General features: G+C 32.4%; 1 protein-coding gene across 1 annotated transcript; it reads right to left on the reverse strand.

The window, feature by feature from the left end:
- Nucleotides 1–485: 485 nt before the first annotated feature.
- Nucleotides 486–27031, reverse strand: LOC139485210 (uncharacterized). The gene is made up of 15 exons (XM_071269487.1): nucleotides 26905–27031; nucleotides 20604–20863; nucleotides 19003–20157; nucleotides 15018–15128; nucleotides 14046–14147; nucleotides 12655–12762; nucleotides 11690–11797; nucleotides 10490–10600; nucleotides 9486–9603; nucleotides 8750–8878; nucleotides 8261–8310; nucleotides 3104–3275; nucleotides 2601–2890; nucleotides 2031–2179; nucleotides 486–883 (listed from the first exon to the last, which is right to left on the reverse strand). Exons 2-15 carry the CDS (start codon nucleotides 20740–20742, stop codon nucleotides 716–718), a joined length of 2910 nt encoding a protein of 969 aa, XP_071125588.1. The 5' UTR covers nucleotides 20743–20863; nucleotides 26905–27031; the 3' UTR covers nucleotides 486–715.
- Between the last annotated feature and the right edge of the window lie 344 nt (nucleotides 27032–27375).

The following is a 27375-nucleotide window of genomic DNA, read 5'->3' on the forward strand; positions in this document are numbered from 1 at the left end:
GAAGTTTAATCATTGTTGAAAGCTGTATGGAGGCTTATAATTAATTACTTACATATACTTTTTTCAAATTTTAATGTAAAATTATCTCATTGGCTATCATACAACATCTCCTTATTTGTATGGACTAGCCAAACTTTTTTACTCAACAGTTTAAAGATTTCACAAGTAACAATTTAAAGTGACACAGGACACGATATTATTCTTTAAATAATAAAGCTATTTATATGAACATGTCTCAAAATTTATTTTGAGATATAAAAACAATAACACGGCCGCACCTTCAGTGACTTTCACATCTATATTCTCTTTCATTTAATATTCATGGTAAAATTGGGTTTCCCTTAAGGGCTATTCCTAAAATAAACATATGGAGGAAGGGGGTTAGAAGGCACTTTATCAGAATAATTTTTTGTATGGATAGGGACAAGTCACAAAGGTCAAATTGTATTGATATATATGTGCATACAAAAAATGCAAGTATATATGTGATAGTCATAAATTTTTATTAAAAATAATAAAGCTATTTATAAAAACATGTTTTAAAAACAATGGCACCTTGAGTGACTTTCATGACAGTTCACAATCAAGTTATTCAAATCATATTTTTTTAGATTCTGTTAAATAAAATCGATAACTGAATAAAATAAAAATGACTAGTTTCAATGCATTTGGCATTATAATAAATCAACTGCATCTCATAGTGAACAAATTGCTTTCAAACATTGATACTATTATCTATCCACTCAATCATTGTTGATAATTTGGTAAATCTATTGGCAGTATTGGTAAATGTCCCACACATGGCAGCCCCACTACTCATCACTCCAGCTAATGTCCATTTACCCGTGGGATCCTCACACATCATAGGACTACCACTATCACCCTGTAAAGGTAGAAATTGTCATGTATAAAGTTTTGGTCTCAATTGTTAATAAGGGTATGCATTACTATATTGCAAATTGGAAGAAAAATTTGTAAAAGTTCCACGGAACCCAGTGCCTCACCTTCTTTATGTAGATAATATATATTTTAGGAACTTTAATTGCAGAGTGTATGTAATGTAACTGGAAGAAAACTACGTACATAATTAAGTAAAATACGAAAAATCAAGATATCTTTTTACAAAATTTCCTTCTAGATACTAGCTTTTGATCATAAACAAGCTTGTGTCCCAAGTTTGGTAGAAATCCAAGAAATTTAAAGTAAAATATGAAAAAAGGATTTTTTTTTTTACAAAATTTACTTTTGGGTACCATCTTCTGATCATAAACATGTGTTTGTCCTTGTTAATAATCCAGGATAGTTTAAAAAAGTTATTAAAATTTTAAATCTTTAACCACAGAGTGAATGTTATGTTAACTGGCAGGAAAACTAAGTCCATTTGTAAGTAAAATACGTATAAACAGATTTCTTTATTACAAAATTTATTTCTGGATACTATCTTATGATCATAAACAAGCTTCTGTCCAAGTTTGGTAGAAATCAAGGATAGTTTAAGAAAGTTATCAAAATCTCAAAAACTTTAACCACAGAGTGAATATTTGTGGATGCCACTGCTGCCGACGAAAGGTAGGATTGCTGTGTCTTGCTTTTTTTAACAAATGTTGAATGCTCAACAAAAATGTATTCATTAACAAATTCTAAAATAATACGACAATCAAATGTTCAAATGATTTTGCATGTTTTATATCTTAATGTTTAAATTGTAATATTTTATAAGAAAATATGAACTTCACTTCTATATTTTCAGCAATAGCACAAATGCATGAATTTAAAAAAGCTTGCAAACTATGAAATAAATATAATACATGTTTTATTCAAGTGCATACTTGCAACATTTTTTGTGTGACTCAGTTATAGATATCTGATGATACTTATTATGAAAGAAAATTGGTATTTATTTGGTTTAACAATGTACCCTCCTCCAAATACTTCTTCATCTTCATATCTATGTTTTATTTTGTTGATTGAGTGCTGACTTTTTGTGTTATGTTTTACAGTTATGAAATATTCCTTAAACATGTATTTACCTGACATCCTGAGATGACCCCAAACTTATATCCAGCACAGTATGTTATATTGGTATTTACTTCCTGTTCCAGTGGTACTGTATTTGTTCTACATTCCTCCTCAGACAAGACATGTAACTTAGCTTCTCTGAGGTCTTGTACTGTTATAGCTTCATAGACAAAACAAACAAACGATCACTCATTATTCACAAGTTAAGTTCATAAGCTTATAAAAATCATCAACATCTGATAGTCAATGCAAGTGATAATTTCAGTTATTAAATATGAAAAACTAATAAATACAATAGTTGTATAGGAGCTGCTTAATTTTTATGAGCAATAATGATCACCCCTGATGTAATTTTTTTTTCTATGTGTACTTTTTATTGTGGACTGTTGTTTAAAAAATCAAAAATCAACTTTATTTCTGTAGGCTATCAATGACTCTGTATCTTAGGCTCAAATTCCTAATTGTACTTCAACAAAAATGGTGTTCAAAATTTTTATTGTTCTACGCTATCTTTACTATTTTACCAGTTGCAATACAGTGCTAAAAAACCCAAATACTGTACACATATACAACTAACATACCTTGATTAGAACTAATATATCCCCAGCCAGCTATGTAACAGTTACTTAGTGAAGTAAAAGCTGCCTTAGGTAAACAGGCAGGTAAGATATAGTCATTATAAGTTACAGACTTTTCCATATGGATCAATGCCACATCATTGTATATTGGACCAATCCCTGTCCATGTTAACCTTGGATGATGAATGACCTTGTCTGCACGTCTGCTGGTGCCTTGACCTCTAAGACGTTTGACTGATCCTAATTGAACTTCAATGTAATGAGGATTTTCTGTGTAGTTATGAGATCCTGGTCTGAAATTATCAAATATATACAAAAGTATGTCAAAATAAGCAAGAAAAGATAAATGGTTATATATTTCTGAAATCTTTACACAAAAAAACAATAACAATTAAGTAATCGTAACCAGATGTGTCATCTGAAAAACACCAAGAGAACATTGTAATAACGTACATTTGGCTATTATTGTAATTCAACAAATACAGTAAAATATAACTGATACCTACATAGCAACACAATGGCCTGCTGTTACTACCCAGTCCTCTGATATCAATGTTCCACTACAGAAAGGTCTTCCAAGGTATGACAGGGACACAATCCATGGCCACTGACCCAAGGTGGCTATATCTCCACCAGAAACAAATGGAAGCATCAGGTTAGGGCTTTGTTCTCCACATTCTGAAACAATGGTAAAAAAAATTATAAAACAAAGAAATTTCAAGAAACTTGTAAAGTATACCCAGTCTCATAGTCATAAGTTACTACACCAGACTCCCATTTCATCTACAAAAGACTCACCAGTGACACATGAATAAACAAGAATGTGTCCATAGTACTCTGATGCCCCACTCGCACTATCATTTTCTATGTTAAGTGGACCGTGAAATTGGGGTAAAAACTCTAATTTGGCATTTAAATTCGAAAGATCATATCATAGGGAACATGTGTACTAAGTTTTAAATTGATTGAACTTCAACTTCATCAAAAACTACCTTGACCAAAAACTTTAACCTGAAATTTGCACTATCATTTTATATGTTCAGTGAGTCGTGAAATTGGGGTCAAAACTCTAATTTGGCATTAAAATTAGAAAGATTATATCATAGGGAACATGTTCACTAAATTCCAAGTTGATTGGACTTCAACTTCATCAAAAACTACCTTGACCAAAAACTTTAACCTGAAGTGGGACAGACGGACGAACGGACCCACTGACCAGAAAACATTAATGCCACTCTACTATCGTAGGCTGGGCATAAAAATATTATGACGCCAAATAAAAAAAAGAAAAAGATATTCATTCTCAATAGTTTCCTCATGGTCCCTACCTTATCCAGACACAGTAAGTCAGTTATATTAAATTTAAAGTGCTTGTAAGTCCTGAATGGTAAATATTGCTCTCATTTTGCAATGATAACTTAAAGTAAAACATTGAATTGTATTAAGCTGAAGGAAAATATTATGAATTAGCAATATCTTACTTTGTTCAAATCTAAACTGCGATTTAACTTGATTCAATTTTAGACAGAATGATTCATACACCATGTACAACTTGTGTTCCTATAATAACATGGTTTTCTTGAAAAGTATGATAATACACTTATTCTTCATTCTGTAACACATTTTGTATTGCATCCATCCAAGAATAATTCAGGGATATTCTAAATATTTAACTAAGCATTTTTTATCCTTCAGATCTGGTTGTATAGTCCTAATTTGAATTCCATCCCCTAAATATAGGTATGCAATAGCAAATTTAATCACTGGAATAATTTGATTCACACTGTTTACCCGTCTCAACTTCTGCATTTCAATACAATAGAACCTTTCAATAAATGTGAACTAACACTAAAATAATTAAAGAAATAATTAACCTATAACAAAACATATTTAAACCATAGATTTGTAAAATATATAATAGGAAATAAGTAACAAATCTATATCATAGGTATATATACAAAAGATAGAAATACATGTTCTAAACTTGCTACAAGTTAGTAGTTAAATACCTTCACCAAGTGTTCAGATATTACACTTATGATTAGTTCTGAGTAAATAATTTATTATATTGTGCTGTTATGTGTGTTTCTTGTTTTATTTTCTCTAAATATTACAGTTCTAATGAAAAAATCTGGTCTGTATAAAAAAAATATTTTTTTTAATTACAATACAAAATATTACAAAATATAAAAATAAAAAGAATCTTTTACTTTCTACATCAAAAGTAACAAAAAATAAACTATTGTGTGGTATTACTCCAGGACACAAAAGTAACTGCTTATACTATATAAGAGATGAGAACAATTGCTATCAATAATTAATGTACCACTTGCTATCAATAATTAATGTACCCTAACTATGTCAGAAGCTTAGTGTTTATTTCTGTTTGTGTGTCATTTGTATTAGTGAAAATCCTATACGTTTGTCATTTAACACCTCTACAAATAACTGTAGATATGTCTCATATAAAAACTAGAGGCTCTAAAGAGCCTGTGTCGCTCACCTTGGTCTATGTGCATATTAAACAAAGGACACAAATGGATTCATGACAAAATTGTATTTTGGTGATGGTGATGTGTTTGAAGTTCTTACTTTACTGAACATTCTTGCTTCTTACAATTATATCTATAATGAACTTTGCCCATTAGTAACAGAGAAAAATATTTGGTAAAAATTTACATAAATTTACCAAATTAATGAAAATTGTTAAAAATTGACTATAAAGGGCAATAACTCCTTAAGGGGTCAATTGACAATTTAGGTCATGTGGACTTATTTGTAGATCTTACTTTGATGAACATTATCGCTGTTTACAGTTTATCGCTATCTATAATAGTATTCAAGATAATAACCAAAAACAGCAAAATTTCTTTAAAAATTACCAATTGGAGGGCAGCAACCCAACAACCGGTTGTCCAATTCATTTGAATATTTCAGGGCAGATATATATTGACTTGATTAACAATTTAACTCCTTGTCAGATTTCCTCTAAATGATTTGGTTTCAGAGTTATAAGCAAAAAACTACATTTTACTCCTGTTCTATTTTTAGCCGTGGTGGCCATCTTGGTTTGGATGGCCAGGTCATCGGACACATTTTTCAAACAAGGTACCTCAAAGATAATTGTGGTTAAGTTTGAATTAATTTGGCCCAGTAGTTTCAGAGGAGAAGATTTTTGTAAAAGATAACTAAGATTTACAAAAAATGGTTAAAAATTGACTATAAAGGGCAATAACTCCTAAAGGGCTCAACTGACCATTTCGGTCATGTTGACTTATTTGTAAATCTTACTTTGATGAACATTAATGCTGTAAACAGTTTATCTCTATCTATAATAATATTCAAGATAATAACCAAAAACAGCAAAATTTCCTCAAAATGACCAATTCAGGGGCAGCAACCCAACAACGGGTTGACCGATTCATCTGAAAATTTCAGGGCAGATAGATCTTGACCTGATAAACATATTTTCCCATGTCAGATTTCCTCTAAATGCTTTGGTTTTTGAGTTATAAGCCAAAAACTGCATTTTACCCCTATGTTCTATTTTTAGCCGTGGCGGCCATCTTGGTTGGTTGACCGGGTCACGCCACACATTTTTTAAACTAGATACCCCAAAGATGATTGTGGCCAACTTTGGATTAATTTGGCCCAGTAGTTTCAGTGGAGAAGATTTTTGTAAAAGATTACTTAGATTTATGAAAAATGGTTAAAAATTGACTATAAAGGGCACTAACTCCTTAAGGGGTCAACTGACCATTTCGGTCATGTTGACTTATTTGTAAATCTAACTTTGCTGAATATTATTGCTGTTTACGGTTTATCTCTATCTATAATAATATTCAAGATAATAACCAAAAACGGCAAAATTTCCTCAAAATTACCAATTCAGGGTCAGCAACCCAACAACAGGTTGACCGATTCATCTGAAAATTTCAGGGCAGATAGATCTTGACCTGATAAACATTTTTACCCCCCATCAGATTTCCTCTAAATGCTTATGTTTTTGAGTTATAAGCCAAAAACTGCATTTTACCCCTATGTTCTATTTTTAGCCGTGGCGGCCATCTTGGTTGGTTGACCGGGTCACGCCACACATTTTTTAAACAAGATACCCCAAAGATTATTGTGGCCAAGTTTGGATTAATTTGGCCCAGTAGTTTCAGAGGAGAAGATTTTTGTAAAAGATTACTTAGATTTGTGAAAAATGGTTAAAAATTGACTATAAAGGGCAATAACTCCTAAAGGGGTCAACTGACCATTTCGGTCATGTTGAATTATTTGTAAATCTAACTTTGCCGAACATTATTGCTGTTTACAGTTTATCTCTATCTATAATAATATTCAAGATAATAACCAAAAACAGCAAAATTTCCTCAAAATGACCAATTCAGGGGCAGCAACCCAACAACGGGTTGACCGATTCATCTGAAAATTTCAGGGCAGATAGATCTTGACCTGATAAACATATTTACCCCATGTCAGATTTCCTCTAAATGCTTTGGTTTTTGAGTTATAAGCCAAAAACTGCATTTTACCCCTATGTTCTATTTTTAGCCGTGGCGGCCATCTTGGTTGGTTGACCGGGTCACGCCACACATTTTTTAAACTAGATACCCCAATGATGATTGTGGCCAAGTTTGGTTCAAGTTGGCCCAGTAGTTTCAGAGGAGAAGATTTTTGTAAAAGTTAACGACGACGGACGACGCCGGACGACAGACGACGGACGACGACGGACGCCGGACGCAAAGTGATGGGAAAAGCTCACTTGGCCCTTCGGGCCAGGTGAGCTAAAAACCAACAAGATCTAGGTACGTGTAATGCTTTCGTTTTTCTAAAGTAAGTATAAAATGAATTAAAGGCTAGTTTAACTGTTACTTTTGAAGTGCTTTAAGTTTTAGGTTCATCATATCTTACTGATAAAAGCATCTATTTAGAAGGAAAGCATGAAGATAAAATTATATCCAGTTGACTGTGTTTAATTGCTCTAATTTTAAACATCAAAGTGTAGAAGTATCTAAATACTTTTATTACAGTGAACACTGATAAAAACCTGTAGGTCAGTACAAGGTAAAAATCTATAGGTTAGCTTGATCTATATGCAATGATTCAATGAAAATGACTCCAGTTAAATTCACAGTTTATACATAGCTTTAATAGAAAAGGAGGGTATGGTAATTTGAGATATGTCTATTTAAATATTTTTTATATTCGAGGGGATGGGATTAAATGTGCATGTTAGGTACCAAGCTTACAATGTTAGTTCAGTGTGCTTTTACTTTGGTATATGATAGAAAGTAGGGTTTCCAATCACTTATCAAAAACAAAAAATATGTAAATTTCCACTTTTATTTTTGAAAAAGTGTAAGGTAAGTCAAATTTTCAACAACGTTTCTTCTCAACTTTCAAACAAACTTAAAAATTCAACTTGTTTATGAGGAGATGTGATATGATTTCCTATGAGACAACTATCCAGCAAAATTAAAATTAAGTGGTAGTAAGCATAAAATTTGTTTTTCTTATAACCTACTTAACCAGTAACATGTAAAATACCATAGCTCTATTTAGATATAACTTACCGTGTATGTATGTTAGATATGAAGTTACTACTGAGAATTAGATAGAAAGATTGTTATGTAGAGAAGAAAGTAAAGACAATTTACCTCGTGGCAAGCATGCAATGGAGACAGTCATATTTGTAGAACAAGAGGATCTGCCCAAATTAAAATATAGAATGCTATTGTCATTTCATAAATAAAGTCGGTGTTATAGTCTTTAATAGGAAGAACACAATGTACATGTGGTATTTCTTACTTTTTATAATAAACGCATGTAGTCAAAATCACTCTTAACAATAAAGCATGAATTAATTTTGACAAATAAAAAATTATATACACTTGTAAAAAAACTCTGGAATACAAAAATTTTAAGAGGTGACAATGTGATTCAACAAAAAATCAATTATGAAGTAAGGACAAATTTTGTCTTATAATAAAAATGATTCTACATTTGTAATACTTTCAATAAATTTGTTCTAAAACTATTTTTTTACATACAGATGCTTGGTTGGTGTAAGAGTGACAACCTCATTTTAAAATAAAATCCATAGCACTGAAAATAAAGAATTTCTCCCACTGGTAAATCAAACTTACCGTATGTTCATGTACTGTAATATCTTTTTATAATCTGTTATTTGGTGACCAAGTTCTATAAAATCATTGCCATTGCCATTGCCATTCCCACTTTCACTTAATTTTATGTATCTTGTTATTGTAGAATTTCTGTTGAGGAAAATTGATATGAAACATTTAATAAAATAACTTTATACTTAAAAAAAACAAAATTTAGAGGTATAAATATATGGGTATGTTATATGTAGAAACTGACTAATCTAATGATTTTGAATTGATTTTATAAATTGTTACTTTATAGAATCAGACTTGTTTGTGGTGTGAATAATATGGCTTTTGTGAATTAAATATGTGGACAAAAAGTCTTATATATTATATATTTTGGTGTTTAGTATGACGTTCGTTATCACTGAACTAGTTCACAATTTTGATTAGGGGCCAGCTGAAGCACGCCTCTGGGTACATGATTTTCTCGCTATGTTGAAGACCCATTGGTGGATTTCAGCTGTTTTCTACTTTTGGTCCAGTTGTTGTCTCTTTGACGCATTCTCCATTTCCATTCTCAATTTTATTACAATTTCATTAGATGAAAAGTTGTATCTGATAAGTGACAAAGTGTTGCCCTTCAAACATGGGGCCATTTATATATTCTACCATAAATCTACTTAAATTTGAAAACAATTTGTCTCTTATGCCAGGATTCTGGTGGGTATTATCCTACTTCAATGTAAATATCTTTGCTGTTTTTATAGCTTACCTGTAGCCTAGCAACTGACAAATATAGTCACTGATACCAGAGTTCCAGTGAGTGTTACAAACACTGTAGTTATCTCCCTTGTACTGAACTGTCATGGCTGTGTCATTGTTTAGATTATCTACAGAGAGCAAATTGATTGATTGATTGTTGGTGTTTTAATGTCACATTTTTTAAGCACAGATAGAGCAAATAAAATGAGTTATGAACAGTGTTTTATTAGAAAACTGAAATACCTGTGTATTTAATTGTGGTACCTAAAACTACAGGGAGATAACTCTGTAAAATCAGCTGAACGTTTTAATTACATTGTGTTGTTAAGGGAATATTAAGCTTCTCAATGATCAAAATTAGTGTCCGTCAAACTTCTATATATATAACCAGTGTATTTTTTCTGATAAAATGGTTGGTTCAAATTTTTTGAAATTTTTATATTTTTGTCAAAGGATCAAAGTAAGTACTTTGTCAAAATTTTATGAAAATTAAACGAACCAAATTAAATTAGGTGAATGTGTTGGGTACCACCTTAAGTTATTTGAAAAAGGCATGGAGACTTTAAATCATATTAAAATAAAATATGTTAGTTGATTTCAGATTTCTGTGCTTTCAATTTTGTAAACTAGTCATGCATCTGATGTTCAGTGGTTGTCGGTTCACAAGTGTTTCTTGTTTCTCTATTTTTTACATAGATTAGAACTTTTGTTTCACTTTTTGAATGGTTTTACATTTGTCATTTTTTTAAGGCCCTTTATAGATTGCTGTTCAATGTGAGCCAAAGCTTTGGGTTGAAGACCGTACTTTGACCTATAATGGTTTACTTTTACAAATTGTGACTAGGAGAGTTGTCTCATTGGCACTCATACTACATCTTCTTATATCTATGTAAAAAAAAACATGAAAATTTGCATTTTGTTGAATATTAAAGTTATGGTTTTTATAAATCATAAGTCCACAAAAATATTAACCAATGAAAATTAATACTTTTATTCAAAACTATTTCAACTTACAACAAGACATTTCATCTTCATTTTGATAACATTGCTGCACACCATCACAAACTTGTGTTATATTTATACAGCTATAATCGCTACATACAAACTGGTCTGGGCTACAATTACCTAAATTTAAAATAACTCTTTAATGAGACAAGTAACTTGTGCATACATAAAACTAAAACTTTTTTCTAAATTTTTATAGACTCTTATTCATCAATTGGAACATCAGAGCATAAACAAATAGAAAATTCCAGAAGCTCCAGAGGTGTACTGGAGTGATTGGAAACCAGAGCTTTATCTAAATATATTTGTTAGATCTCTCACATGGAACTTAAAGCAATAGCACATTTCTTCCCAGGTTTATTGTGTTCAAATATTTCATAAACAAGAATGTGTCCAAAGTACACGGATGCCCCACTCGCACTAACATTTTTCATGTTCAATGGACCGTGAAATTGGGTAAAAAATCTAATTTGGCATTAAAATTATAAAGATAATATCATATGGAACATGTGTACTAGGTTTCAAGTTGATTGGACTTCAACTTCATCAAAAACTACCTTGACCAAAAACTTTAACCTGAAACTCCCACTTTCATTTATTATGTTCAGTGGACCGTGAAATTGGGGTCAAAAGACTAATTTGGCTTTAAAATTAAAAAGATCATATCATAAGCAACAAGTGTACTAAGTTTCAAGTTGATTGGACTTCAGCTTCATCGAAAACTACCTTGACCAAAAACTTTAACCTGAAACTCCCACTTTCATTTTCTATGTTAAGTGGACCGTGAAATTGGGGTCAAAAGTCTAATTTGGCTTTAAAATTAGAAAGATCATATCATAAGCAACAAGTGTACTAAGTTTCAAGTTGATTGGACTTCAGCTTCATCAAAAACTACCTTGACCAAAAACTTTAACCTGAACGGACGGACGTACAGACGAACGGAGCCACAGACCAGAAAACATAATGCCCCTCTACTATCGTAGGTGGGGCATAAAAAGTTTCTGTCCAAATTTCAGTAACTTCCATAAAGATGAGACAAAATTATTGATGCATCAAACTGTTTGACTGAAACCTTACTGTTGGCAATGCCTCTAACTCATTTGGTTGCCAAGACTCAGTTCAGCTACAATGTGTTGCAGGGTTCAAAAATATGGATAGGGGGAAATTCTGCTTACTAATTGTTTTCTATGTTAAGTAGACTATACATACTGCAGTTGGCTTCATCTGTGCCATGTAAACAATCTACATGTCCATCACAAATCCATTCATTTCGTATACACTGGCCTTCTTTACAAGGGGTTTCACCAAATGAGCATGCTGAAATACAATACATCATCTGATTTATGTTTCCATATACAAAATTGTTTCCTGGGTTGGTATAACTTAGTCAGGGTTAGAAATATATTCAGCAAACATACAAAATTCACAATTCCTTGTTTGCTTTTTACTGTATGAATGTTTTGAACAACTTTCTAGTCACACATATATCTTCTATCAAAGGATTTTTTTAATACTGTAAATTATTACACTTTTCTCTGTAGTAAAACATATATTTTATGTACCCCTAAATGTTACTCAGTTTTGTAAGAACCAATTTTTTATGGAATAATTAAGACAATTTTAGGTAAGCATCAATGACACTGCACATGAAATGGTATATCTATACCCCAAAAAGAAGAGGTAAGTCAGTTAACCATATGTTCTTCTGACCATATGGTTAACTTTAATGTTTGGACCTCTTAAACAGGGAACAGATGTACAATTGATTATAAAAGAATGTGGAATTACCAGGTATATCAATTAGACAGCTGCCTCAAGACACAACTGTAATACGAAGTGTATAATATATGAAGGTTTAAACCACTCTGAGTATAGACAAGCTCTGAACATATCCAACAGAATAAAGGAAGTATATCAACTTTTTAAATTACTGATAAAGAGCTGGTTCAGTCTTATATATTGTAAAAATTGAGAATGGAAATGTGGAATGTGTTAAAGAGACAATAATCTGACCAAAGAGCTGTAAACAGCTGAAAACCACCAATGGGTCTTAAACACAGCAAGAAAATTCTGCACCCAGAGAAGGGCTTTAGCTGGCTCCTCAACAAAAATGTGTACTACATCAGTGATAATGGACTCTTTACTAAGCTTTACAACATATGATATAGACTTACTGCAATTGGTTTCATCACTGTTGTCAAAGCAGTCATCTACATCGTCACACCATTTATGTGATGGAATACTCAGACCATTATTACATCTTATGTAATCTGCTCCATGATCTGTCAATGGAAAAACATGGCATAAGATTGATAAAAATAAAGTAATAGTGATAATGCACTTGACAGAGAATGTTTACTTTAAAATTCATTGTACCACAATTTGCTCATTTATTAATGTACAAGAAGAAATTCATTTATAAGACATTATTGAGTAGAGAAAAACTTAATTTGATACCAGTGTTTTCCATTCGGCATTTAAGCCGGGTGTGCCGACCACCTTCTTTTGAAAGCCGACCACCTTTCGATTTTAGGAGGTGGTCGGCTTTTTTTTTCAAATTTCGGATTTTTTTCGGTTCCGTACCGTTAAAATTTGAATACTAATCGCGCCTCGCTGATTTGTTTTCATTGACAAAGATGGCGTCCAATCGTCAAATTTCAATGTTTTCATTTATCAATCGGGGTACAAGAAAGGCAGATGACGATGATGATAAAGAAAATACTAGACCAAATAAGTTAAATAAAATTGATAGTAATGTTGAAGTTGTGGAAATTGAACAAAAATCAACCAAACAACGGAAAAGACACGCAAGTGAAGACAAATATGAGCAAGACTTCAAATGGCTTATAGTCACAGAGGAAGGATACTACTGTTCTATGGGCCAAAAATACGGCACAAAAGCAAGAAACAGGACATAAAATTGTAAATGAAAGAAGAGAGAAAAGAAATAAATTGTTGAAAAAATCAAATCAAAGAATATTTGACAATTAATATGACTACGTCTATTTATGTTTGTTCAACTCCATTAAATGTGAATATTATACTAATCTTTATTTTTGTGACCCCCACGTGCACCCACAGTAAATTAAAAAAAAACGGGTGGACATTTAAAAAAAAAACCACCCGGTTGCAAGTGATTTTTTTAAAACACCCACCTTCCCTTAGTGAAAAAAGGAAAACACTGGATACTGCAACTTTCATGCATCCTATCAAGTTTTGGTATTCATAGTTTTGAGGGGGTAGAAGGTGTCATCCCAATACCTCAGAAAAAATTAATGCTTAATCCTGATTTACAAAATATTATTAATCATTAATTTTCAAGTCTCGTTAAAGTGTAAATCGAGAGTTCTCTACAAAAATAAAGGCCAAATCCTGATGTCCCTTAATTAATTAATTCTTTCTGGCTCTCTTTTTTAGACTCTATAAAAATTCAGATTGCCAATGTGAAATTTCAAAGTGAGTTTATTGCTTATAGTTCATCTTCAGACACCTTGACAGCACAAAATCAATTGAAAGTAATGATACCAGGTATTTTTTTTACATTTTCACTGAAAGCTAAGCATACCACATCCTATTTCATCAGAGAGATCCATACAGTCCACTCTTTTGTTACAACCAATCCAAGCCCATGTACACAACCCATTACCACACACAAAACCTATACAATCTGAAAACACAAATAAATAAGAATAATTTATAAATATATACAATTGAACGGAGAGTTGTCTCATTTGGGACTCATAGCACATCTTCTTATATCAATTCACCAAAGGAACTAAAGGTTGCTTGACTAGTCATTAAACAGGGGCGGATCCAGCCATTTCAAAAAGAGGGGGTTCCCAACCAAGGACAAAAGGGGGGGGGGGTCCAGGTATATGTCCCCATTCAAATGCATTGAGCGGCCAAAAAAAGGGGGGTTCCAACCGCGGAACCCCCCTGGATCTGCCAATGTTAAACCATAATGGAGAGTTGTCTCTTTGGCACACATACATGTAGGCTAGCACATCTTTTTATATCTATTTACTCTACAATATGTGCTTCTTACACCATTACAACCTCACCAGTTTCTCTTACATTGACTGAATATATCCTCATCTCATGGGTTTTCATATGATTAAGAATGCATTGTGACTTCACAAATTCCATTGATCAAGCATGCATACATTGCATCTAGTACTAATTCATATGAAGTACAAAAACATATAATCTGACCATAAGTTTACTTTTCACAATCTCTGCTCAATTCATTTTATTATTTATCAAAATCAAAATTGAACTTTATAATACTGATTTACTGTAAAATACTGCGTTAGCTTAGCCTTTCGAACATCCATTTTTAAACTATGATGCAGGATACCATATTTTTTGGGTTCTTGTTTGGATAATTATCTGGCAACGCAGCAAGTTTTTTAGTTATAAGAATAAAAACTATTTTCTTTTATTAGAAATTTAATGAAGTCAGTGTAATTAGGATATTGGATACCTGTAAACAAGATCTATTTTTAGAACGTAATTATACACATTCAATTTTACTTACTTGAACAATTGAACTCATCTGACATATCTTCACATTGTATAAATCTGTCACATCTACTGGACATTCTCACACACTGACCACTTCTACACCTAAACTCATGTATACTACATTCTGAAAATAAGAAATGAAATGATGCATTATATGGTTATTGTATTATTATACCAATTCATTAGATTCTTTCTAATAACAATGTAAACATAAACCAGATGCTCCGCAGGGTGCAGCTTTATACAACCGCAGAGTTTGGAACCCTGAACAGTTGGGGCAAGTATGGACACAACATTCAGGCTTGATACAGCTCTGAATTTGGATTGTGATTAAACAGTTGACACAACATAGGTTTCTGACACAGAATGAATGTGGTCTAAGAACTTAAACTTAATCAAAGTGCTGGATAGCACCTCTGGAAAGTTTGCAACTGTATATGTGTATTATTTCAAATAGGTTATTGACGTGTATATTTTTAAATATGTATTTAAACCACTGTTTTGATTTTTTAAACTAAACCAGTGTCTCGCCAGCAATTTCCAAAAATCACTTTTTATGCCCCAATTTATGGGCATTATGTTTTCTGGTCTGTGCGTCCCTTCGTCCGTCCGTCCTTCCGTCCGTTTGTCTGTCCCATTCAGGTTAAAGTTTTTGGTCAAGGTAGCTTTTGATGAAGTTGAAGTCCAATCAATTTGAAACTTAGTACACACTAGAACACACCCGTGATATCGCGGGTCTGTGACTGAATTAAAGTATATAACTATGCCTACGCCTTATTTTAGTATTGGGATTGTCATCTGATAAAGTCATGCCGATTATAAGATGCACAGTGTTCTCTGCTTTCAAAATCGTCATTTTAGTATTATAGTTGTTCCCTATGATATAATCTTTCTAATTTTAATGCCAAATTAGAGTTTTTACTCCATTTTCACGGTCCACTGAACATAGAAAATGATAGTGCAGATGGGGCATGCGTGTACTTATATATCTATACTTCTAAATCTAAAGACCGTTTTTATGTTTATGTTTTATATATAAAGGTATATATACTTGATAGGGTATACTGAAAATTTCACCCCTTTACATCTAGAATGGTAAAAGTGACGCCAACAAAATTCAAACTTGACTTGTGTTTTCGTATAAGTTTCATAAAATTTGGTTCAGGCAAACTAAAGTAAGAGAACAGAAATCAATTTTGGGATGTATGGACGTACGTACAAGTAAGGGACGTACATACTTACAGAAAAAAACAAGGATAAAACTAAATATGGTGGGGGCATAACAATAGTAGTATGACCTCAGGAATAAAAAAGTTTATATACACTAGATTCATACAATGTTGATCTGAGGTGCTTATAACCCTGTAACATATTTTAGTTGCTGCTGCGTAATTGCCATTGAGGCAATGACATTTGAGATTTTTGTTTTAAGCCATTTATTTAATCATTGCCTTTTTGGGAACACATTATTAATTATAGGTCAATCTGAAAAAATCATACTGCCCCAGGAATAAAGTGAGGATAAAAAGTTCTGGATCCGCCACTGCATTGTTAAGCACTAAGAAAGTCATTTTGCTAGTACATGGACAAATGTTATTAAATCATTTTAATAATTTCTACAGCACTTGTCTTTAGCTTGATCTCGGTCTTGATACACTGAACTATAATATTCTTAGAAGTAGTTGATGACTCAGTTGCTTTTAAATTATATGGATGCTATGAAACTAATTGTCATCAAGACAATGTTTTTTCTGTTGTCAGTCATTTGTTTGTCAGTATGATCCACTTGAACATGCTGAACGAGTGAAGGTCCTTATATCCACTTTGGAATGTGAAACAGCTAGTACTTAACAAATTAAAAGTTTTCAAATGATTTTTGGCAAATTTTGTCAAATATCAACTTGTTCTCGCATACCGGACTCTTTCGATGCACTCGGGCTTTTACTTATTCAATAATAAACAGTTGTAAATATCGTACAAAGTAAAAAATAGTGCGGGAAAATGTTCATTCATGAAATATTCATGAATGAAACGCTGTCTCGCGTAGATTTCTTTGATTTTCTCTTCAGCCAATGGCCGATCCGCAAAGTAGTGTTTGTGATACTCAGGGCTCACGCTACCAGGCGACTTGGGCGAAGAAGTCGCCTTCCCGACCGTCACTTCGCTTTCTGAAGTAGTGTGAGCCCTGGATACTTATTTTCAATATGAAGCTAAATTCATCTGAATTGTCGTTAAACATTCATTCCTTTTTTATTCAAGCTGTAATCTTTTCAAAAGAGTAGCAACTCAAAGTATCCAAGAATCAGAAGTCGAACACTAGTACTACATTATCTTGGAGCAGAACATTGCGATAGTCTGTCTCACCGGAAGTTGAGGCCGACGCCTAAGGAAAGTAGCAATAGCAAGCTATAGCAAACTTTCCAAAAACTTAAAAATTTTAAATTGGACATTTAACTATTATGGTCCAATATCCAAAATCTAAATACATGGTTAGATTCAGCATATCAAAGAACCACAAGAATTGAATTTCTGATGAAATCAAATAAAGTTCAATTTTGGACCCTTTAGACCTCAATGTGGACCAATTTGATAACCAGGCCCAAATATCAAATATCTAAATACATGGTTAGATTTAGCATTTATCAAAGAACCCCATATATATTCAATTTTTGTTGAAATCAAACAAAGTTTAATTTTGGACCCCGATTTGTACCAACTTGAAAGCTGGGCCTATAATCAAAAATCTAAATACATGTTTAGATTCAGCATATCAAAGAACCCCAAGGATTCAATTTTTGTTGAAATCAAACAAAGTTTAATTTTGGACCCCAATTTGGACCAACTTAAAAACTGACCCCATAAGCAAAAATCTTAATACATGTTTAGATTCAGCATATCAAAGAACCCCAAGGATTCACTTTTTGTTGAAATCAAACAAAGTTTAATTTTCGACCCTGATTTGGACCAACTGGAAAACTGGGCCCATAATCAAAAATCTAAGTACATGTTTAGATTCAGCATATCAAAAGAACCCCAAGGACAATTTTTGTTGAAATCAAACAAAGTTTAATTTTGGACCCCAATTTGGACCAACTTAAAAACCGGGCCCATAATCAAAAATCTAAGTACATGTTTAGGTTCAGCATATCAAAGAACCCCAAGAATTCAATTTTTGTTAAAATCAAACTAAATTTAATTTTGGACCCTTTGGACCTTAATGTAGACCAATTTGAAAATGGGACCAAAAATTAAGAATCTGCATACACAGTTAGATTTGGCATATCAAAGAACCCCAATTATTCAATTTTTGATGAAATCAAACAAAATTTAATTTTGGACCCTTTGGGCCCCTAATTCCTAAACTGTTGAGACCAAAACTCCCAAAATCAATCCCAACCTTCCTTATACGGTCATAAACCTTGTGTTTAAATCTCATAGATTTCTATTTACTTATACTAAAGTTATTGTGCGAAAACCAAGAAAAATGCTTATTTGGGCCTTTTTTGGCCTCTAATTCCTAAACTGTTGGGACCAAAACTCCCAAAATCATTCCCAACCTTCCTTTTTTGGTCATAAATCTTGTATTTAAATTTCATACATTTCTATTTACTTAAACTAAAGTTATAGTGCGAAAACCAATGTGTCTTCAGACGACGAAGACGACGCCAACGTCATAACCATATACGACCGCAAAATTTGTTTGCGGTTGTATAAAAATAAATAATGTATTTCATATGATACTATCAAGTTAAAACAATTTAATTCAATTGTAACAGTTTAATTTGATTGATTGATTGGTATTTAACACCACTTTCAACACTTTTGGGCTCTGTTGTGGCAGTCAGTTTTTATTGGTGGAGGACGCTGAAGTGCCTAGAGAGAAGAGTTTATATTTAATCTACCAGTATACATATTTCTATCATGGTGAATGAAGTAAGACATCTAATACCAATGAGAAACTTTGTCAGAAAAATTTTATACATTAACAACAGCCTTACCTGCTAAAAGTGTCGATGATACTGTTACTTGTGATGATAATCTGTACCTTTCTGTTGAGTCAAAATTCTCATTAGGTGTCTGGTCTTGAGTACTCTTTGGCATTAGTTCATTATAAGCAGTTGTCTTTAAGGGTTCTAAATCACTGGATATAAATTCTGATTGCACTACAGTTAGTAAAGTTTCATTATATGGAACTAATGTTGATGCTGAAACTATCCATCTACTATTTCCATAACTTAATGCTGCACTACTTTTACAAGTTGACATGTAAGTTTCTGTTACAGCTGATTGTACTGTAGTACTGTTTGTTAAAACTACACTTGCAGGTTGAATCAAGATAAAAGACGAAGAAGATGGCAAAATGTTCATTTGATTATTTGATAAACCAGATGTGCTGTTTATATGTAGTAGAAGTTTTGTAGATTCTAAATTATATGTATTTGATTGGGTAGACAAAACAGGAAGCTCCTCACTGGAAGTCTTTGTTAACAGAGGTTGTTGTACATCAGAATTTAAAGTGACTGGAATAACATCACTAAACTTCAAGGTTGACTCAGATAGCTTTGATTGTTTTACATCTGATATCAAACTATCAGTAGCTGATGTCACAGATGACTTCAAATCAAAAGAAATGTCTTCTGATTTGAACTCTTCAGTCATGGAGGTAGAAAAAGGTTCAGATTTATTATCTGTAACTGGAATGCTCTCTATTTGTTTACTTGTTTGTATTTCAGTTTTAATATTTGTCATTTCATCAGAGTTAATGTAATTATTTTCAGTTTGAGAATAAGAAGTGAAATATACCAATTCTGTTGAGAAAACTGGTAAATTATAAAGAGATGAATAAGTCAACTGGATTTTAGGGTATTCATTGGACGAAACAAATTTGTCTTTTGTAAAATATGCTGAATCACTGTCCCTCATTTCTGTAAAAGGTTGTGAACTCATAACCAATGTTGAAGATGCAACATCTACATGTTTGTCAGATGTTGCTAAAGGTATGATGGAACTATAAGTAACTGTTTCAAGACTGATTCTTTCTGATGACAATAGCCCCATTAGCACTGATGATGATAGGTCAATCTCCTCTGATTTAGGTCCTGCAGTTGTGTGGTGCTGATTATCGAAGGAACCATGAGGAATTCTTTCCTCCTCTGAAAAATTTAAAAAATTTGGTACTTATATATAAACATAATTATGTATACATGTACATGTTTAGTGTATTCTTATGGATTTTTAAAGCAATTATACATAACAAACATAATATTTATATCTGTACAAGATAAATGCATTTACTTTGAAAAGAAACTGGTACAAAAATGCTACTAGATCCAATATTCATTTGTTAAAATCCTTCAAGAGCAAACGATTCTGAAGGGGTGTGTTAGTTATAGTGACTTTCTTTAAAAACTTGCATATACTGAATACTTTTGATAAGTTTTTAACTTATTTGCAATTCACTGCTTAGCTGCCATATTCACAGACATGTGATTTTTTAATGTAAACATACACAAAATTATCTATGGATTAATGAATAGTTTATTATATTTTTGGTTAAAGATTTATATATTTATAATGTATTAATAAACTTTAATCATACCATTTTGTTGAATAACAACAGCCAGAACAATAGCTATTGATACCACAGCCAAAAAAACACATATCAGTCCAGCAATTAAAAGTTTTCTGGTGGCCCTCTTCTGTGCTGGGTCTGATAAATCCATTGATTCTAAAACCATTGTCTTTAATAATGACTAAATTGATCCTATGACCATTCCAACATCAACTGGTTGAACCTTAACCATTATAAATTGTATTGCATAAGTAATGTTTAGAAATGTACATCCAAACTTCAATCTCCTGAAAAATAAATTTTTCGTGATAAGATCAATGTTTTGAAATGTCTAATTACATGAATTAAGTTAATAAAAAAATCAAAACAATGAATGATGTTATATCATATTAACAGACAAGCAATAAAGCAGTATATGTAATGTAAACACTTGTAGTCTTCTACATACAGGTACATGTACATAATGTAAATACATGTACATGTACATGTATATGCAATAGAATGAAATTCAAAACAGTGTGGCTGTGGCCATTGATTGACACATTAAATTTATCCACTGACTGGGACAATTTACGTGAACGTTTGTCTGTAACGACCACTGTTCACGACGTACCTACGATAGACATTTAAACTGTGGGGTCACCAAAGGTTTCTTAACGCCTTTAATTATAAAATAATTCGAAAAATTAATCAGGAATAACCTTTATGTTTTGATTTATATAATTGATATAAATCAAAACATCGTGTTATTTTTGATTAATTTTTCGAATTACTTTATTAAGGTGTTGAGAACCTTTGGTGACCCCATAGTTTAAGTGTCTTTAAAAAGTACATAGTGATCAGTGGTCGTTACATACAAACGTTCACCTAAATTGTCCCAGTCAATGGATGAATTTAATGTGTCAATCAATGGCCACAGCCACACTGTTTTGAATTTCATTCTATGTACTGTTGTTTATTGTTTTTCTCATTATTTAAATGGTTAATGCAGCGTCTAAACTTAATACCTACAAATCATTTCTCATGTGATATACATGTATATACACTCAAGTAGTCAAACAACATGAATACTAATTCATTGAATTGAGAATTACATGTAGTTGTTCAATTTAAAAATATATAAGCATATTTTTCTGAGATGCTAAAAAGTAAAACTTAATGTAAACACATATACAATCACTGTGTGTATCATGTATATATATTGTTATGTCCTATTTTAAGCAGAATTTACATGTATGTTTTGTTCAAAGATGTTTTAACAGAAAATTTATTTGGTAGAATAATTCACCCAGATATCATGGATATTGGAATGTTTCCTATAGTAAAATAAAAATAACTCCTTTTAGTTTTATTTCAACATAAATTAACAAATGCATCATGTTCATATTATAGATATTGCATTCCTAAAAATGCTGAAAACACATCAACATGTCTTGCAGTATTTATTCAAAAGGGGCACTTAAGTTAATGTATTTTTTTTTCAGAAATATTCTCTTCAGAACTGCTGTTGTTATCTGTTGTTATTCAAATAGAGTTGTATTGTATTCAATGTATTATTGACTGCTAAATATCAAAATTTTGCTCACAGTTCTACATTTTGTCAGGGGGGTAGCTACCCGGAGGCACGACAGCACGTGCATCCACGTCGTTTTAACAAAAAAAAAAAAAAAAAGAGCAGAAGAGAGAGAGATGAGTTGGTCAATCGGAATCGGAGACTGTTGGTGTCTTTTTCGTCTATCCCGGACATTAGTTTGACAACCTAGTTACAAGTGTTGATGAAGCTGTTCATTCAGAAAAAGATCGTAGCTCCGAAGTTGAGTGCACATTGATACGGTACGCAAAAAAAGAAATGGCAAAATAAAAATTTATAAATTGAATGTTAAAGGAAACACCTATGTTGTCACTTTTTTTAATTGATGAAATATTATTAAATAACGACATTTGGTTTCAAAATAAATCTACAAAATCAAAATCTACATATAGCTCCTCTTTTAGCCGTCCTATGACCGAAAAGAAAAATAATTTCTGCATAATAGGGTCCCAAAATTTTTTTTGCCTCGATCCGCTCGCCGGAAGTTGCTTCCACATCGTTCATTTCTAGCTACGCCCCTGTTTGTAATCTCTTGCTTTGATGAGGCTTCTGTTTATTTGTAAGTTTTAAATTTTTATCATGAACATGATAAATGTAAACTAGAGGCTCTAAAGAGCCTGTGTCGCTCACCTTGGTCTATGTGCATATTAAACAAAGGACACAAATGGATTCATGACAAAATTGTATTTTGGTGATGGTGATGTGTTTGAAGTTCTTACTTTACTGAACATTCTTGCTTCTAACAATTATATCTGTAATGAACTTTGCCCATTAGGAACAGAGAAAAATATTTGGTAAAAATTTACATAAATTTACCAAATTAATGAAAATTGTTAAAAATTGACTATAAAGGGCAATAACTCCTTAAGGGGTCAATTGACCATTTAGGTCATGTGGACTTATTTGTAGATCTTACTTTGATGAACATTATCGCTGTTTACAGTTTATAGCTATCTATAATAGTATTCAAGATAATAACCAAAAACAGCAAAATTTCTTTAAAAATTACCAATTGGAGGGCAGCAACCCAACAACCGGTTGTCCAATTCATTTGAATATTTCAGGGCAGATATATATTGACTTGATTAACAATTTAACTCCTTGTCAGATTTCCTCTAAATGATTTGGGTTTCAGAGTTAAAAGCAAAAAACTACATTTTACCCCTGTTCTATTTTTAGCCGTGGTGGCCATCTTGGTTGGATGGCCAGGTCATCGGACACATTTTTCAAACAAGGTACCTCAAAGATGATTGTGGCCAAGTTTGAATTAATTTGGCCCAGTAGTTTCAGAAGAGAAGATTTTTGTAAAAGATAACTAAGATTTACGAAAAATGATTAAAAATTGACTATAAAGGGCAATAACTCCTTAAGGGGTCAACTGACCATTTCGGTCATGTTGACTTATTTGTAAATCTAACTTTGCTGAACATTATTCCTGTTTACAGTTTATCTCTATCTATAATAATATTCAAGATAATAACCAAAAACGGCAAAAATTTCATCAAAATTACCAATTCAGGGGCAGCAACCCAACAACAGGTTGACCGATTCATCTGAAAATTTCAGGGCAGATAGATCTTGACCTGATAAACATTTTTACCCCACATCAGATTTCCTCTAAATGCTTTGGTTTTTGAGTTATAAGCCAAAAACTGCATTTTACCCCTATGTTCTATTTTTAGCCGTGGCGGCCATCTTGGTTGGTTGACCGGGTCACGCCACACATTTTTTAAACTAGATACCCCAAAGATGATTGTGGCCAAGTTTGGATTAATTTGGCCCAGTAGTTTCAGAGGAGAAGATTTTTGTAAAAGATTACTTATATTTGGACCATAATTTGGTATTCGGCCTTTGGTTTCTTTTTGTTTCCTTTTTTATAAGTTCTAAAATTTTAACTTTTATTTTGTGGGTTGTGTTGGTGTTAGAATAGTATGAATGGAACAATTGAGTTTTTCGAGAAAAAATTAATACATTTTGATTCACCGTTTACGTGACAGGAAACCAAACAGGAAACCAATCTTTATTTTCTTTATTTTGCACAATATAATTCAAAAGGCATAAATAAACACCATTACTAGTGTTACTTGCTTCATGTTAATATTTAAAATCTATTTTCAATGTTATATTAAAGTTTTTTTTAAACATGACAGGAAACCATAAGAAACCGAAAGCATTTTTTTAGTTTTATTTTATTGCAAAATCTGCTTAAAATAATCTGAACAGTATACTTTTTCTTAAAATCCATCTTAAATGTAACAGTATTATAAAACTCCTAAATATGTGCTTGTTTTGAAAACAATTAGTACAATTTATTCAGAATTTTCCATATTTTCTTCATTGATACAGGATACCATAATCGTTGTATCTTGATGTTTTGGCCAAAAAAATATATTTATATTTGGTTTTGAAATTCCAGTTATATAAAATTTATTCCAAATCATTGGCAATGTAAAATTCTTTAAATCCAGTAAAGAAAAAAACTTTTAACTTGGAATTAAAATCTTTAAAATAGGCACCATGTGATATTTGTGACCTGTACACCATCTACATGGTTTCCACATTTTAACCTACTTTAGTGGGCTAAAATCAATAAAGTACTTCCTTTCAAGTCATGCCTGGTAAAAGTTTACTTTTCCTTTGACAAGTTTATTGCGTTTCTGAAAAGTGTTTGCAGAACATGAATAAAAAAAAATAATTAAAAATTGTGACAAAGTTACCAACTTTGTACATTCCTAGTGTAACGGTATATTAACATGCATTTTTCATTTAATTATCTTTATTCACCTAAAATATCCAGTAATATTTACTGCTGAAGCAAAATCAATCCAACGAACATCGGCACCATGATAAGAGACGTAATTTCGATTGAATTTTCCAAGGACCCTTTACATCGTTATTGGGAAACGTAGTGTGTTTAAACGTCGGTCAAATTTGAAATCGATTTTGTCAAGTCATTGGGCATTTATTTTCACACAAGATCGTATGTAACATTATGCACATAGGAATAATAATAGACCCCCGGCGCAATCTCTTTGTAAATTGTATTTTCCTTTTTTAAACAAGTCGAAACAAGTCTACAGATTATGTTTGCTAACATCCCGTTGGAAACAAAAACAATGTTTAGAACTAGTATATCGTATGTCCGGCTGTAAGGGCGTGATCACATGTTAGTCACATGTTTCACGTATGACCGGAAATGATTAGAACTTAAGGACAAAAACAATTCTAATAAATAACTGGACTTCTGTTTCCTGTGAAATGTAACGCATAACGATAACGTCATTTTCTTACTTAATTATTACGAAGATCAAAACAAGAATGTAAATCATCTCTGATTTACCTGTTTAAACATCTCGCGAGAGTTCATATTTGCATATTGTTTTTAAGAATTCTATTACAACAAAGCAGATTACATCATCTAAAATTTGCGTTACGAAATCGGACACAAAAATCACGCCACTGTTCTTACATCTGCTACATAAATACTTATAGTTCTCGGCATTTTCTTCTCACTATTCTTATTGGTCGATGTTCTTTGTTATTTGAAAGCAAAAGTTACGAATTTGCCGGTGACGATTATCTATAAATCAGTCAGCGTTATGCTCTTCGGAAGCAAAAAGTAACGCGAGAAACGACACAAAAATACGGTTGTAGAATCTTTGAAATTCGTATATTTCAATTTTTTTTCTAGGGAAGAGTAGCATACACTTGTATGTTAATAAAAATAATGGCATCTTTAGATGTAGTTACAACTTTTCTTACAGTAATTCAAATTTTATCACTTTTCTTTAGTTATAGGAAACGGAGCCCAATAGCAAATTATGGTCCATTTATGAAAAATGGTTAAAAATTGACTATAAAGGGCAATAACTCCTAAAGGGGTCAACTGACCATTTCGGTCATGTTGACTTATTTGTAAATCTAACTTTGCCGAACATTATTGCTGTTTACAGTTTATCTCTATCTATAATAATATTCAAGATAATAACCAAAAACAGCAAAATTTCCTCAAAATGACCAATTCAGGAGCAGCAACCCAACAACGGGTTGACCGATTCATCTGAAAATTTCAGGGCAGATAGATCTTGACCTGATCAACATATTTATCCCATGTCAGATTTCCTCTAAATGCTTTGGTTTTTGAGTTATAAGCCAAAAACTGCATTTTACCCCTATGTTCTATTTTTAGCCATGGCGGCCATCTTGGTTGGTTGGCCGGGTCACCGGACACATTTTTTAAACTAGATACCCCAATGATGATTGTGGCCAAGTTTGGTTTAATTTGGCCCAGTAGTTTCAGAGGAGAAGATTTTTGTAAAAGTTAACGACGACGGACGACGACGGACGCAGGACGACAGACGCCGGACGCAAAGTGATGGGAAAAGCTCACTTGGCCCTTCGGGCCAGGTGAGCTAATAAAAAGTCTACAACCACAGAGGTGTCAACGCAAAAAAATAAAATAGCCTTTCTATACCTCATAAATTTTTTACTATTAAAAAATATTACGGCATAAACATAGCAGGAAACTATGTTATATTAGACTTCTTTGTTCTTTCCATCTTATCGACTGTGAATAAATTAAAAATACATTTAGAAACTTACTAAACTCAAGTGTTATTCCAAATAGCAATTTGCCTATGCCTACCAGTCCATGCGTCTTTTGGGTAGTGGCTGGTGGACTGCTTGGTACAATGATATTTTAATTTAATCGTGTATTTATGATAAGCTTTAATTTACTTTTGGTGTTCTTATCGCAATAAATAGTTGCGTATCTTTAAATTAAGGTTAAATCTGTTTGTAAACACAGAAGCAAACTCTCGGATTACCATCTAAAATTTTTGTTTACACAGGAAGTCAATAAATTAAATGTGAGACCGTATCTGGTCAGAATATTCCGGTAGAAAGCCACACGTGACGATTGAATCACGATTTCAAGAAAAAAATGTTTCCCAAAAGCAAGTTTATGTTGCCAAATTTCTATAGCGGTCAAGGTCAACGATATTTATTTCTTTTTCTTCCTTTTCCAATACAGTTCAGTCCTCGTTATCTGACATGATCTGTGACACGGCCGTCAACGTAGACTCACTAGTTTGTGCCGCCAGCCGGGAATCGGCGTACCGTGCACCGTCATGATTGCGTACAAAAAACGTTCGAATAGATGACTTTAAAAACTATCCAGAACCCTCGATTGAATAGCTTACTTGTAAG

The sequence above is a fragment of the Mytilus edulis genome, chromosome 8 (genome assembly GCF_963676685.1).
Source record: "Mytilus edulis chromosome 8, xbMytEdul2.2, whole genome shotgun sequence".
Taxonomy (NCBI): domain Eukaryota; kingdom Metazoa; phylum Mollusca; class Bivalvia; order Mytilida; family Mytilidae; genus Mytilus; species Mytilus edulis.